At 48.7% G+C, this 15,414-nt stretch overlaps 1 protein-coding gene across 5 annotated transcripts in view; it reads right to left on the bottom strand.

Annotated features, from left to right (window-relative positions):
- Nucleotides 1–15,414, bottom strand: part of FRMD4B (FERM domain containing 4B) — a 138,471-nt gene that overhangs the window by 45,255 nt on the left and 77,802 nt on the right. For all 5 annotated transcript variants that reach the window (XM_056336309.1, XM_056336306.1, XM_056336308.1 and 2 more), the window contains 2 exons: nt 12,782–12,866; nt 132–188 (listed from right to left, as the gene is read on the bottom strand). In XM_056336309.1, coding sequence (XP_056192284.1) covers nt 132–188; nt 12,782–12,866 — 142 coding nt within the window. The remainder of the gene's footprint in view (nt 1–131; nt 189–12,781; nt 12,867–15,414) is intronic.

Genomic DNA, 15,414 nt, shown 5'->3' with positions numbered 1-15,414 from the left:
GCCTATAAGGCGAGCCCCCTCCCCAGGTTTCCCAGCTTTCCGTCCCCCCCGCCCGAGGGATGCTGCAGCGGGCTGGCTGTGCGGGGGGCGCAGCACCCAGCGGGTCCCCGGCAGCCAGACCAGGCACTTACCTGCAGAACCAGGGCTGCCAACTTGAAGACGGTCTCGCTGTCCACCTCGATCTGCCCCTGTGCAGGGAAAGAGCAGAGCATGAGCCGTGCCCGCAGCGCTCCGCACCGCCCCGCGGCGTTCCGCACCGCTCAGACACGGTGCGTCCCGCCCCCGCAGGGCTGGAGCCCCTCCCCGCGGCCCCTGGGCTGCCCCCCCACACCCGCTGTCAGCATGGCAGCGCCTCTCCTCCTCCCGCCAGCGCCTCTCTCGCCCTCGCCGTTTGCTTTGCAAAGCTGCCGGTTATTGCGCTGCGCTGGACGGTACCGCATCCGGCTGTGCGTGCCTCCTCGGGGCCTGATCCTGCACCCCGCAAACACACGACGCACTTGCCGTGGGGCAGGGAGGCAGGGCTGGGTGAGAGAAGGGTATTTTTACGGCTTGAAGCACACCAGCTCCTCAGGGCAGGGATCTGGGTTCTTTGCTGCGAGGTGGTACGCACACCCCTGATGCTAGATAAGTAGTGCTTATCAGTCACAAGGATAGCATAACTCAGCTCCCTTCGCCCCGTGCAGTCCGGATCTTGCAGGCTCCAGGTCTTGCAAGTACCTCAGAGCTGTGGTGCTGCACTCAGAAAAACCGCATGGAGCCCCACGCCTTGACACCACTGCAAAACCTGTCCTGTCCCAGCAGCGCTATGCCCACACTGGCCTCAGAGGTGTCCAGCTGATAAACGTCAAAACATTGAAACTACACAAAGATCCTTTTTTTTTTTTTTCCCTGCTTGCGAGCTTAAGGGCAGTCTTTCAAAGTTAGCTTCTTACCAGCAAAAAAACTGGTCTTGGTTCTATACTTGGACCAGCAGTAACACTGGAAGAGTAGAAGATGCAGTTACACTTGGGCTCTTGGGTTATCAAAGCTACCCCTTATACCTACTGCATCTTGCAAACTGTGTATAAAGGACAAAACTGAGCCCATGAGCCAGCACATGAATACAGAGATTATTTTTTCTCTTATTGACCTTTTGCAAGTGAAGGTGGTGGACATGATGCTTGTCTCCTGCCTCTAAGATCCCAACACATCCTCTGTCCACAAGACCTGTCAGCTGAATGAGGGGACAAAGCAGACTGAAAGTTTGGAAACTTTGGCTGAAATAGTGCCAAAACCAGGGCAGCAGGAAGATCTACAGAATTACATACAGATACAGGGAAATGACATCTCAAAATATATAGAGCACATCTGGAGCTGAGCTAATTTACCACAGCTGCAGGTCTGGCCCACAGAGACTAAATTCAAAAGTGAACAAACAAATAATTCAATTTTCTTGGAAAGGAAGTTTTTTTGCCAGCTTTGTCAATAAAACGTTCCGGCAGCAGCAGCACTCCCCCAGGCTGCTCTGCAGCGGCAGACCAAGAGGAATTTCCCCTTCCCAACAGGTGTGGCAACAGCTATGCAGAAGTAGCCTCCAAAGCATTCCCAGACATTTTATTAGAAGAAGAGGAGAGGCACATCACAAGTTAGGAGGGGAAAAACAAAAAAAGCTTTGAGTTCATCCTTCCTTCAGATCTCTTTCATGTTGATGCTTAAGAAAAAGGGCAAGGATTGCAGCCCAGAAACTCTTCACATAGGTGCAACTTTAAGGCACTTTGTTACTTCCAGGTCTGTATCAGGTTAGTCTTTGTCATGCATCTGAGCTGCCTTTTTTTAAGTCTAAATTGCATCTGCTCAAACAGCCTCTGAGTCCAACTGTGACAGCAGGATTACGGGAGATCAGGTCATCCCAGCACCATGCTCTCCTGCACAGGCAGGCGGGGAACCCAAGCGTGAGAAAGTGCCACTGCAAGGAACCCCTGCTCAGCAGGGAAGACAGGCTCTAGTCAGCAAAGCTGTCCTTGGACCACAAAATCAGGGAAAACAGGGCCAGAAGGGACCTTAAAGCTCATCAAGACCATTCTCCACCCCAAGGCAGAACCAGTACCAGAAAAGTTATCGAGATTTAACTGTCCAAAGGCCCTCGTCTCTTTGCTGCTGGCCCCAAGAAAAACTTTGCAGCACTCTGTGAGCTACTGCAGCCAGCAAGTCTCTGCTGACCCATAGCAATAGCTGCTGTTGGCATTACAGGGATGTTTGGGACTTAATAACCAAGTACCTCTTCACTTTTCATCTTCAAAGCACCTCACAACCATTAACTAATTAGCAATAGCAATTACGAGGCTGCCCTTCTGTGTTTATTTACTTGTTGCTAAAAAATGAGTGTTAAGAAACTCTGGTTACTTTACTAGGCTGCTATGGCATTGCCACAAACATTAAAAGTGATCACACACACCACTGCGTGGAGGGTTTTTGGAAACCAAACATGCTGAAAGGGGACTGCCTTCCTCAGGCAACAAAGTTTCAGTCTTTGCATTCACAGCAAGGGTTTCGCTGTGCCAATGTCTTCCATTTCAAATGCATTCGCTTCGAAGCTGTATTGAGGAGCAAACGGGTAAGGAGATTCTCCCTGAACTGACTTCTCTCAAACAAGGTGCTGAAGGTGTCTTGACCTGAGCAAAGGGGACAAACAGGACACCGCAGGTGCAGGGCTGCCATCACAGCTCTCCAGCTGTTGCAAGCCTCAGGTCAGGGTGGACCAGCCCTAATTACTATCACATACCGTGATAATATTATTTATACACATTATACAATAACAGTGGCAGGAGACTGGGGCCATTCTGAGGGAGGCTCTGCACCAAAAAAAAAAAAACCCACCCCCCCAAAGACCCATCAGAGAAAGAACTGCCTACCCTTTAAAGGGGCCAAAAAGCAAAGAAATGAGATGCAGGGAGACCAAAGGACTGCCCTGAGGTCATGCAGTAGCTGAGTAGCAGAGCAAGGGTTTGAAGAAAGGGATCCTAAAGCCCAGCTCAGCCTTTGCCTAACAGACTAATGCTATACAAGTGACAAGTCTCTTGGAGCCTGAGCCTGGAATTATTTTCCATCATAGTATAAAATTATTTGCCACCTGGTTCCCCAGTTGGCCATTGCTATAATGCAATCCAGCCCTGCCCTGGGCTGTCAAGGAGTCTGGGCAGCCCTTGGCTTGACACAGATCCATGCAGCAATACACGTCGCTCCGGAGTGCCGAGCCGTGGCTCTCCCTACTCAGGCAATACTTTGGATTTTATGACCATCCTTCAGCCCTAAGGCTGGCGGACAGGGATGTCTGTTTTAGCACTGCTTTAACAGCAAGGTCAAATTTCAAAAATAGAGGGGGAAAATGGCTGCAAGAAGATTAATTTGCAATGCCTGCAGTTGCCAGCGTAATTTAAGCAGAGACTTCAGCGAGCAGGCGGGGGGGTTCTGGGAACCAGGGCAGTGAGCGCTCTCATAGCTGAAGATGGAAGGTTTTCCTAGACCTATCCCAAGTGGGAGCAAGGTCACTAGCGCGAGGTTAAGTAGATGGATGTAATTCAGATAATGGAATTTGAGTCTTCTACATTTTAGATGTAAATAAGTTTAAAAGACTAGTGGCTGCAGCTCCAGGGAGGGGATGAAACTGATATTTTTCAATTAGAGTTTGTGCACGGACCAGTCATTTTAACCAGCAAGACAGATTCAGCCCCTTCTGCAGCTCTCTGACAGGCCACTGGTTTATCAAAACACTGCATTTGGTCCAGCAGATTCAAATGGTGGCTTTTGTCACACTGACAAACATCAGAAAAATAAAAGCTTGTAGCAGATGTCCAAATGGGGTGGCAATTACTGCAGAGCAGGAATAGGTTGCTATCTCAGCAGCTAGTGAAGACCAACTCCTGCCTTCAGTGCCCATGGACACAGACTTTGCCCCCGATTCAGATAAGAACTCAAGTCTTTTGCTGCACAAACATGGACTTATGTGATAAAAATCACAAGCCCAGTCATGAACAGAGCAGTGAACCCTCATCAGACACAGCAACAACACTAGAATTTACTGTCATAGAGATACAAGTCTGGAATCTGATGAAAACACAGATCAAGAATGACGATAGTCAGATGAGCGTTAACTGTGCTAAGCAAATCTTTAGACTGTAAACTCAGATTAAAGCAGATCCAAAAAAAAAGCAACAGCCAGGAACTGTCACCTTTAATTCTTTAGAGCCAGAGCAAGAAATGAAAGTGGATATGGTTTGTTCAAACCACATGTAACCTCCAGAGGTTAAAGACTGATAACAACGTTTCACCTGAAGATTTGAGACTTGAGATACCAACACATCTCTTCCCTCAAACCAACCCCTTCAAGAATTTGTATTAAACAAAGACACCCCCAAATACACACACTACGATCAAATAGCCTCAAGACAGCCACAATATTGAATAATTACCTGTGATTACAAAAAGCTGAGAGAAAGAAGGATGCAATTAGAGGGAAAGAAAGGACCCAAATGCCTACAACAAGCTGTTGAAGCCGAGGGAGGCAATTAGCTGGGTGTGAGCCCAGCACAAGTGAACAAAGCGATGCCAGCGCCTGTGCCCTTACCCAGCACCGCTGCAATTTTCCACAAGGGATCCCGTACCCCTGCGATGCGTCCTGATGGCCAGGGGATGTGAAGGCAGGACCCTGCAGCACAAAGCTTCACAGCTTTGCAGCATTTAAGTCGCCTTTGGCAGCAGAGGCTGCAGCAAGGCGGCGCTGAGCTCGGGAGGGGCTGTTGGCCACAGACCCGGCACAAGTTGAGCAGTGCAGGAGGAACTAGGTCAGGCAAATTCAGCAACTGGCTCTGTCGGTGTGGCTCTGCCGGGTAATTACACCGAGGAGACAAACAACGGCAGCAAACAAGTAACCCTCCAACTTTAAAGCACCCGTCCTGATTGCGGGCATTTGCTTCTATATCTCAATCCTGGTGCTGTTCACGCTGCCCTGCAACACACCAGGCACCCCATCCCATTCCCTTCTGCATCGGAAGATCCAGACTTGGCTGAGCATCTCAGCTAAGGCCAGTTTCCTAAGGGCAGAAACTCTGGGCTGAGAAAAAGCACAGCAAAGCAAGCATCTGCCTCCAACACACTAGGGAGGTAAAGCAAAGCACTAAGCCGACAGGAGATGCAGAGTACAGAAGCGAATTAAAGGCTGGTCCTTCTGACCCTCCTCAAAAAAGCACTTCAATTTTCTACTCGTGCTGCATATACCCCATGGGGGACCACAGCCTAGATGGCTCAGGTGGCCTCACAGCTGCTTCACAGCGTTGAGATGGTCCCAGATGTCTTTAATTTCATCCACCGAGCCCTTCCTACCCAACATGGGGGTGCAGCCTGAGACTGAACGCAGCTCAGTGCGTGGGCAGCGGCCACCGTAGCTCCCTCCTGGCAGGACCTGCTGCTTCCCACCTCAGCAGCTCAGGGCCACCCAGCCAAAAAAAAGCTGGTAGTGCCTCGTGGTGAGCAACAGCTTCAGGTTTCTCTGTCACACCCTTTATTTTGCTGCCTCTGCCAGCCACTCTCATCCATCTCCCTTGTTTGCATTTTGTGCCTCAGCCAACACTTCAATGAAACTCCAGGGACAGCAGCAGCTACTCTGAGACTTGCCTACACAGTTCAGTGCAACAGGAGCACAAGATGCTGCCTTTTTGTTGTTGTTGTTGTTACATTAATACAAGAGTAAAAGCAGAGAATGGAGGAAGGACATAAAGACTTCCCTGTTTGCAAGCCAGGCTATATGGCAAGCATCATTAGGCTTGTAATCACAGCCTTTTGCTTTCCTAACCCAGCACCATGGTGAGATACCCAACACACACCAACAACAGACCAGGCTGAGCTGTTGCAGCATCTTTACCCTATGGCTAGGAGATCAGAGAGCAAAACTCTCCCTCACAATTAACACTGGTAGTTAGACCGAGGAGATAACTACATCAGGAGATGCAAGGCATGAAACTCTGGCTGCAAACCAACTGAATCTTCATATGTAATGGGCCAAGCCCAGCTAGGACAACATACACCTCCCCTAACAAGAGCCCAAGAGGTCCCCGGGGCACCCCCTCCCTTTACAGCAGGCAGCCTTGGACCAACCTCAACCACTCTTGGAGGCGCTTAGTGGAGCTCCTTGACTATGCCCACAGCATGGCCAAGTCCCCCTCAAGCCACCAGTGCAGCCCCGTGGAACGTTCATGGGGTAAAAAGTAGGAGGGCCTCACGGAGACCTGCCGGCTTACATCAGCATGGGCATCCTGCCTCCTCCTCTCACATTTTGGTCACAGGCACAACCGTGCTCCATCCTTCTCATCTGTTGACATGCTGCTAGGGGGTTTGGTTCATGGAGGTGACTGCCAACACTCATGGAAGATAACAGCCCTGAAGGTGCAAAAGGCCAACGGGTCTCGCTGATCCTCCTCCAGGGCTTTACAGGGACCATCTTTCATCTTCGTGAGCAGAACAGCTAACACAGGCAATGGACACAGCACATTTTAACAGCCTTGGCTAGGAGCACACTACACTGTGTTACAAGGCTGCATGGGAACGCTCCCCTCTCCCTTGAGATGGGGGAGAATTAGGAAATATCTGTTATAAAACTTTCGAGAGCTCTCTGATATATGACTACTTTGCTCTCCACAAGCTGGAAGCCAGCCAGACTTTATGCTTGCACCAGGGGTCTGTTTCAACAGCTCTTCTTGGTGAGCACTGGTCTTCAGGCTGCCAAGTGCTTACAAGCATCGCTGTTCATGAAGCTATCATGGTACAGACTCCTCTGAAAACTTCTACTTCCTTTAACTTTTTTCTTTTGCTTTTTTAAAAGCAACTGTTACAAGTCCTTGAAACAAACGGGAAATTAAATAAACCAACCCCCCAACACTCAAATAGAGAGGGGAAAAGGGGAACACAGCCAACTTGACCAAGATCTGAGTTTACAGAACATATTTTAAGAACTGGCAAAGAGTCAACTGTATGGCTGCAGAACTATATGGAGGTTAGCTCTAATGCATAATAAACTTGACAGTGCTTTGCTAGCCAAGTAGGGTGTTATTTTTCCAAACTTGGCTGTTTTGAAAGAAGAAAAAGAGTAATTTATCTTTCCAAATTTATCATCAACATATGCGTGACCAGTTCCGACCCACTGCCTTAAAAGTATCCCAGCTACGGTCACGGGCTGTGCGGTAGCACGCTGAACATGTTACACAGCTCCCCTATCGCTGTGCAAACACACCAGCTCAGAGATGCCCATTTCACCTGAAACCAAGTGCTAGGCTTTCACTAGTTTAAATTCCAGCTGTACAGTAGATTTCAGAGATAGCTGTAAATCTAAAGCCGGCTTCTTAGAACTCAATGACAGGAGAAAAAGCTTTTAAACTGAAGTTGTCACCACTGAGGGTTTTCAGGCAGCAGTTCTCAAAACCTTGAAAGAGAGGTACATAAGGAAACAGAGCCCAGCCATACACAAAGCATCCTTCTAGCCTTTGCATCCTCCCAAAACACACATGGATAAACGAGCTTTTAACTAAGTCACTGGGAGGCCCTTCCACAGACCTGGAGATCTAAGTTTTGCCAGCTCCCACCTCCTGCTTGGTGGCCCAGGCTGTTCCTGGCAGCAGATACGGCTTCTCCAAGCTCCAACCCAAAGAGCAGGGATGCTGGAGAGCAGCAGCCAGGCAGCTGGCTGGACCACACAGGGCTGAGAGGGCCTGGGGACAGCAGCATCAGACCAGGAATAAAAAAAATGGGCAGCTTGACATGAAAGGAGGGTAGGGCAAGAGGACTGGCAGCATTTGTTATATTGGCTGGCAGTCAAGGTTTGTAAACGCACCAGCAGTGAGGAAACACCGGGTGCTTTTACAAGCGCGGCAGCAAATGTTGCGTTCAGTTCACATGCAAGGAGGCGTGGGGAGGGCAAGGCCAGGAAATGCTGCGTGGGTCATGTTGGCACATCCAGCAGAGGAAGTTTATTCTTCAGGCATATAAAGCACTGGTCAAGGTGCACTGTGCAGAAGGAAGATGCTGGTGCTGATGGGGTAGTGGGTTAAGATAGGGGTGAGGTAGAAAGGAGCAGCCATGGATGCCCTGCACTCAGTGCTCAGTGACCCTTTGCTCCCGATGCAGAATTGCAACACTGCTAAAACACGATTCACAAAAGTAAAAATGAGGTCTCAGTCCTGTTGTGCTTTGGATAAAGAGGTCTCCCCCGGCTCCCTAGCTGCTTGTAGGGCCTGAGAGCAAGGTAGAGAGGGGGCTGTGCAGAGAACAGCACAGGTCATAGGGGATGCACAACTGTGGTGAGAGGCAGTAAAGGCCCCAGAGGCACAAAGGAGCTTTGGCTGTATAGAAGTGCACGGAGATAGGGGAGTGGGTGGGAAGTAGAAAGAAATGCATTTTTGGCAGCAGTGATTTTACTATCTCTCTTGTGTCCCTGCCTTGCCAAAATGTCTACAGAAATTGCAAAATGCACAAGCCCCAGATTCCTCCAACCCCTAGCAGCAAAAAGTGGTGATTTACAGAAAGGAGCAGAGAGATTTGCAGGAAGGAACATGCAGTTGAAAGGTGAGCAAAACCAGCAGGGCTATGCACTACAGAGCACAAAGCCAGCCCTCACCCTTTTCAGGGTGAGGTGAACCATTTTCAGAACGGTTATGCAGGGGTTTATCCCACTATATACTGTTCATATAATATATTACAAAAGAAAGATTATAATTAATAAAAGTATTTAATATGCTATATTATTTATTCTGAACTTTTATTCGGCTAGGAGCAAAGCCTCTCTCGAGTCATCTGGGGCAAGACAGCCAACACACACTGCCCAGCAGCTCCAGCCTAAACCAAACTCCATCAGAGATACACCTTTCTCTTTGATTAGATAGAGACACTTCCAGGATTTCACGCATAAGATAGCCCACAGATCCCTCGGAGAATACTGTAAAAACCATTCCTGATGCAGCCTCTGAACCTCTTAAGTAACAAATAAATCCCCTCCAGAGGAGGGAATGGCATGACTCTTTGCCAACGCACTGGCTGTATTCACCCAAGCCTTCAGTTGGCTCTCGTGATGCATCCTACGTGCTGGCGGGAGCCCCGACATGCACCATCTCGCATGCAGAGCAAGATCACTGTCTCACCCTCTGCTCAGGGAAGCATCGTTCTCATTTAAAGCACACAAACCATATAAGCATGAGTACCTACAAACTGCTGGGCTGTCAACACGTGTCAGTGCTTAGGAATGTCAAAAGAGCACACACACAAACTCCTCCAAGCATCAGGCCTTTGCGCCACCCTGGGTATGGGCTTTTCACACACTGTGCTCTCTGGGGAACAAGGTGCTGTGAAAACCTTGGAAACAGCTTTATGAAAGCAAAAAAACATGGCTGGCTTTTAAGCAATCTTATCCATGCAAGTCTTCCCACATGCCAGGTATTGCAGCATTTGTCCTCTGAGCCACATTCCTGGCCCACACAGAGAAGAAGCTTCATGAAAAGATCCAGGTTAGGATACTGCCCCAGCAAGGCACACTCTGGCACACCCTGTGCATTGAGGGGCACCCCTGAGCTCGTGGGCTGGGGGCAGGCTGCTGCTTTAAGATGCTGGGGTTTCCTTGCTCCATGAACAAGGCAAGAAAAAGAAAGTAGAAAGGCATTTAAAAAAAAAAAAAAAAAAAAAAAAAAGAGAAAGAAAAGCTAAACTGAGACAGGTCTGATCTCCTGGAGCTGGATTAATGACTGAGAAATGCCAGGGAACATTCCTGGCTGTCATCAGTGAGCATCAGCCTTCACTTGCTTCACCAGAACTGGGGATCTGCTCATATGCAGAAGCTGACCGCATTCATCCTGCAGCCTGTGCCTCCTTCCCCGCAGCACAACAGAGCCTGGCAGCACGGCGGGAGCGGACACGCTGTGCGAGCACGTACCAGGTGCCTTTGTGCATCCTCTTGTCCACATCCCGTGGGCTTAAGTATGAGAACTGGTCTTGCATGCCCTTCATGCACTACTTGAAACCTAGAGACCAACAATTAGTTTACCAAGCAGGATAAAATATTTTTTAAATACTTCAATTGAATGTTAAAAGCCAAATGTATCTTGAAAGTAAATGAAGTGGCTTCTGCCGAAGCAGGGCTGCAAAGCCGCCCAGCACAGAGTGCTGCAGGCAGAGCAGGGCCTCTTGATTTTGATACATGCTGTATCACCCGGTGCTGCTCGCAGAGATCCTTCTCTCAGGAGGAAGCGATGCTCCTCATCCCTCCACCGCCCACAGAAACTGGACGCAACAGGAAACCTCCGCTTCTGGCAGTTTTGCTTGCAGGAACAGGGAAGCCGGCACATTGGGTTGCTACCATTTAGAGCACAGACCTCGCAAAGCCATGGGAGGAAAATCCGAGCCAGCCTTCCTTCAAGCCTCCTCCAGGTCCTGAAGCCCTGAACTCAAACGGGTGATGCACAGTCTGCTTATTGTGGCACTCTGTGCATCATCAGCACTTCACATGCTATCAGCACTTCAGTCCAGTAATATGAAGTTATGTTGCTTGAATAATAATATTTATCCAGCCAGAGATGATTCCTTATTGGTTTGATGACATGCATGTCTATGATCAGTCAGGGCAGCTTTATGCTTCTCTTCTTTGCTTTGTGCAGACGCAGACCTGTCTGGTGGAAAAGGGCCTGGGGGAGCTGGTGGGCGGCCGGCTGACCGTGAGCCGGCAGTGTGCCCGGGTGGCCAAGGCGGCCAGCGGCACCTGGCCGGTGTCCGAAGCAGCGTGGCCAGCAGGAGAGGGCAGCGCCCGTCCCCCTGCGCTGGGCGCTGGTGCGGCCGCCCCTCGGAGCCGGGGCTCAGGTTTGGGCCCCTCAGCCCCAGCCAGACCCTGAGGGGCTGGAGCGTGTCCAGAGCCGGGCAGGGGCTGGGGCACAAGGCTGAGGGGGGGGCGGGGGGAGCTGGGGGGGGTTCAGCCTGGAGAGGAGGGGCTGGGGGGGCTGATCGCTCTCTGCAGATGCCTGAAAGGGGGGTAGGCTGGGCGGTGCGGGTGGGGGTTGTGTCTTCGCCCAGACAAGCCACAGGACAAGGGCAAATGGCCTCAGGTGGTGCCAGGGGAGGCTTAGGTTGGGCATCAGGAAAAAATTCTTCATGGAAAGGGTGGTCAAGCACTGGAACAGGCTGCCCGGGGAGGTGGTGAGTCACCACCCTGGGGGTGTTTAAAAGAAATATAGATGTGGCAGCTGGGAACATGGGTTAGCAGTGAGCTTGGCAGCACTGGGTTAACGGTTAGACTCAATGATCTCAAAGGTCTTTTCCAACCTAAATGATTCTATGATTCTACAAATTAAAACATTTGGGTGCAAGTATATGTGTTTATGTTGATCAGCATTTGTTTCGATAGCAGTGGCATTTTCACATTCCATCCTAAAACCAGATCCATTTTCCAGATCCAAAATAATTTGTTCTGTCTAGCTAAACTGCTCCAGTTTTCCCCAAAAGGATGACTGTGCATTGCCAAGACCTTTCACTCAGTGGCAGACATGTCAAATGGAGATCAGCTTTTTATTCGTCTTAACTAGTGAGGCCCCAAGTTCCTCAAGCATCTTTAAAACTTTAGCATGTTGTAAAAATGCACCAATTTCCTCCACTCCTCCAGAAAGCAATTCCTGTACAAAGCACAGTCACAACTTTGCCATTAACCACCTTCATGTCAGGTTTCTAATCCCACCATAAAATAACGAATACTGAATGAGAATCCTGTAAAATATGAAGCATATGAAAGGTGAAAACTTTGGCCGGCTATACCAAGCTCCACCACCAGCTCATGATACAGCACTGTTTTCCAAGAAAAGGTTGTAAGAACTGCATGACCCTCTTAGACCAACTGAATCATGAGTGAAAAAAACAAACAAACAAAAAAAACAAAACCCCAACCCCCCCCCCCCCCCCAGATGCCAAAGTTTGATATTAACTGGAAAATCCCAGAAACATCAGCAATGCTAGAGTGAAGTTCACTGAACTGCAGCTGCTACCGTACCACCAGTTATTAGGGGCATGGCACAAGCAGCTGCCACACCACTTTTTTCAGACCAAGATGTATCTGCAGCAGATCAACCTTATTTTTTTTGAGATTTTGGCCACCACATCATGAAGTAAATTGGTAAAATATATATTTTTACCAATCTGGACATTTTTAAAAAAACCAGTGGAATCTTCTTAAGCAGAGAGTAAATGCAGGAAGTATTTTAATATCTAGCTTTTAATGCTATTTTATAGAATTTATTACTTTACTACTACACTGAATGAAGGCAGGAAATCAGGGAAACAAGAAGCAAGTTCACAGCACAGGACCTTCCTCATGGAGAAAATTTGTCTTGAGACAAATTTGACTCGAGATTAGTAAAGAGATACTCGCCTTGAGTGTTCACTAAGCAGTGTATAGAAGGGTACACCACTGAGACAGAGCCTGCCTGCAAAGTTACAACCCAGATTTCAAACAACTTTAAAGCTTTTGAGTATTTAAGGCTTATTCTAGCGTGGTGAACACACAGCGGGGCTGCAGAAACAGCACCAGGAAACCATCATCATCCTTACCCATTTGCCAGTGGTATCATCATTTAAGTGAAAGAGTAGAGTAAGCACGCTGAGATCTTAACACTTCAATAAGATCTAGAAATCAGATGCAACTCTTAGCAATTTTGCAGGACTATGTAGGTGGTGGAGGAGCAATAAAAGGGGGATGGACATCAAGGAGCTCCAAAGGACAGAGCGTTACCTGGTGTACACAGGACTTGGCATTCAGAAAGAACAGCTCTACTGTGGTTTTGTCCTTGAGAAAGGAAATACTTTCGATGTAGAACCTGAAAATAATAATAAAAAAAGAATTGTTACTTTCTTGAATAGGTTTCATCTTCCTCCCAAATAATTTTATTTCCTCAATGTTTTGTTCTCTAGAAATAAAATGGCACAGAGGAACTATGAGCTACTGCACTTAATTTCCTGCCTATTAGGAGAGAACAAGTAGCAAATCACCGGCCAGCAGCACACAGGGAACAACACATTCCTTGTTCAATAGATCGTAGATATCTGATGACACTTCATCTCATTTGAAAACCCTGTCAAACACCAAAGGAGCAAAGCCCATCCTGCCTATGCAAATAAAGCCTAAAGCGCAGTGGAAAAGCTAAAGTGGAAAAAGTAATTAATGCCAACGCAGATTGGGAAGCTGGCCTGACACTTTGCTGGAGGAGAGGAGCTGGCAGCAGCCCTGCATGACCTCCTCTTCCCCAGGAGAAAAGAGCAGCCACACGCTGAGACCCATTAACTTTGCTCCTAGCAAACAGGGACAAGCAAAAAAAGACTACGTGAGGAACACTTTGGGATCAGCTCCATCCCATCAGGCACATCCTAGTAGCAACGGGAACCCCAAACCCAGCTTTTTACATGGAAGGGCTGCAAACTGGCTCAGCCTTACAGACACCACTCTGTACAGTGCTCGTCGCCTTCCTCCCCTTCCCTGGCTTCTGCTTCCCAGGGCCACGGGTGCATCAGAGGCACACACAAACTGAAGCAATCCCATCACTGGTTACTCTGACCTGGTCAAGGTTGGCAGATGGGTACCAGTATGTTACAGAGCTACAGCAAACATCACGTATGCCATGGGCACCCTGCAGAAAATCACACACAACCTGTCTGTGTGCTTCTCTGAGTCACTCGGGGCATCAAACCAAACAGCTCCGAGATGCATTAAATGTTGTGGAGAAAACACATCTATAATTTGAGGAGTGTGGAACTGCCAAGTCAGTTTAAAGAGAGACAAATTTGTGCGAACGTGGTCCTGTCAATCCTCCTTTAGCTGGATCTGAAAGCAGGATACTTGTTCTTCAGCTCCTTATGGAGGAGAAATGAGTTGGGTCCAGACTCTCCCACCCAATACTAGACAGAAAGTGCATTTTTTCCAGCCAAGCAAAGACTTGGACCACCAACACCACTGTCCCAGCAAACCACACCAGGGCTTCTCAGTGTCTTTCTTTTAATAGCAGGAGGACTGAATGGCCAACACAGGGCACGCAGCCCACGATGTTTATCGGAGCTAGACCGATGCCTCCTGCAGCCCCCATGGTGCTCCTAAGGCTCCTCACAGTCTCAGGCTCCGGCCACTCATTTCTTGGTGTAGGTGATTTGCAAGATACTGGACTAAGTCCACAGCAGAAGCACGGAGCACATATTAGGAAGCAGTAAATCTAGCACCTGCTGCACTTGTTAGGAACATATGCAGTATTTATGCTGTAAGTGGAGGCAATACATTAAACAGTGATTGTTTTAATATTTCGCATTCCTGCAGCATGTTCCATCAAATTAATTTTAAAGCACTCCTCAGAAAGCCTCTGCAGGATAAGGAGGTAATTTACCCATTTTACAGGCATGCAGCCCGCCCAAGGGGCAGACACAAGCTCAGCAGGCTGCCCCAGACATTTGAAAGGCTATTTGATATTTCCATGACTCACCCTCCACTGAGAACTGTAGGAGCCACAGGTACTTCCACCCTTTCTTGATCACACTGGCTATTTTTTTTTTCCCTCTCCAGCAGCTTTACTAAACTTCAGTTTACATGCACTTGTGTGTTTCTCTCCAGAAAGGCAGAGCATCAGAGGGCAGGAGCCTCACGCTTCATCCTTCCCCTACCTGCTGCCAGACCAGCCCTTCGCAGCCATGCTCCTTCCTCCGTCTGCTAAGGCCTTCCTCCTCCTCCGCACCACAAAGGCAACTGTCCTCAACTAATGACCTCATTTGCAATTCCTTTCAACTAATAGCCAGACCTGGCAGAGATGTCAGGATGAGATGTCAGGCTTCAGAAGCAGGAGAGTACCCCTGGCTCTGAACAGAGGGAGCTCCCAGTCACCGCTGGCACAAACAGGAGACTGCAGGGTCCATGGAGTTAGGTAGAGCACTGGGGAGCATTACCCCTGCCCCAGCCAGGTTCGTGCGCTCTGTTCCTTCCACGCAACAAGCTGTATGCTCTTATTGCCACGCTACAAATAGCATATTCTTCAACATATTCTCTGTGTTTGAGGACCTGGGAGGCTAAAATCTCTAGCTGCCTGAGAAAGCTGTGATGGCAATCATAAAACTTGAGCGTTTCTTTGGTTGGGGTTAATACTGGTGGCTTGTGATGTTCGGTTTGGCCCTCTCTGTTGCAAGGTGGTCCTCTCCAAGGTGAAGTCCCGGCGACAAAGATGCACAGGGAACACCAGGCATATTTGGGAACACCATAAAGTGTATGTTCTGCTTTTATTTCTGATGTTGTCAGCATCCTTGAAACTAGAATGACGCTTTTATCAAGTCCTAAATCTGCATTAAAGAGCCCTTCACCGGCTGTGTGTACCATGTGAAAACTTATGTGACTGG

This window comes from Falco biarmicus, chromosome 4 (genome assembly GCF_023638135.1).
Source record: "Falco biarmicus isolate bFalBia1 chromosome 4, bFalBia1.pri, whole genome shotgun sequence".
NCBI lineage: Eukaryota > Metazoa > Chordata > Aves > Falconiformes > Falconidae > Falco > Falco biarmicus.
Note: the sequence above shows the minus strand (reverse complement) of the source record. Positions and strands in the feature narration are given on the sequence as shown.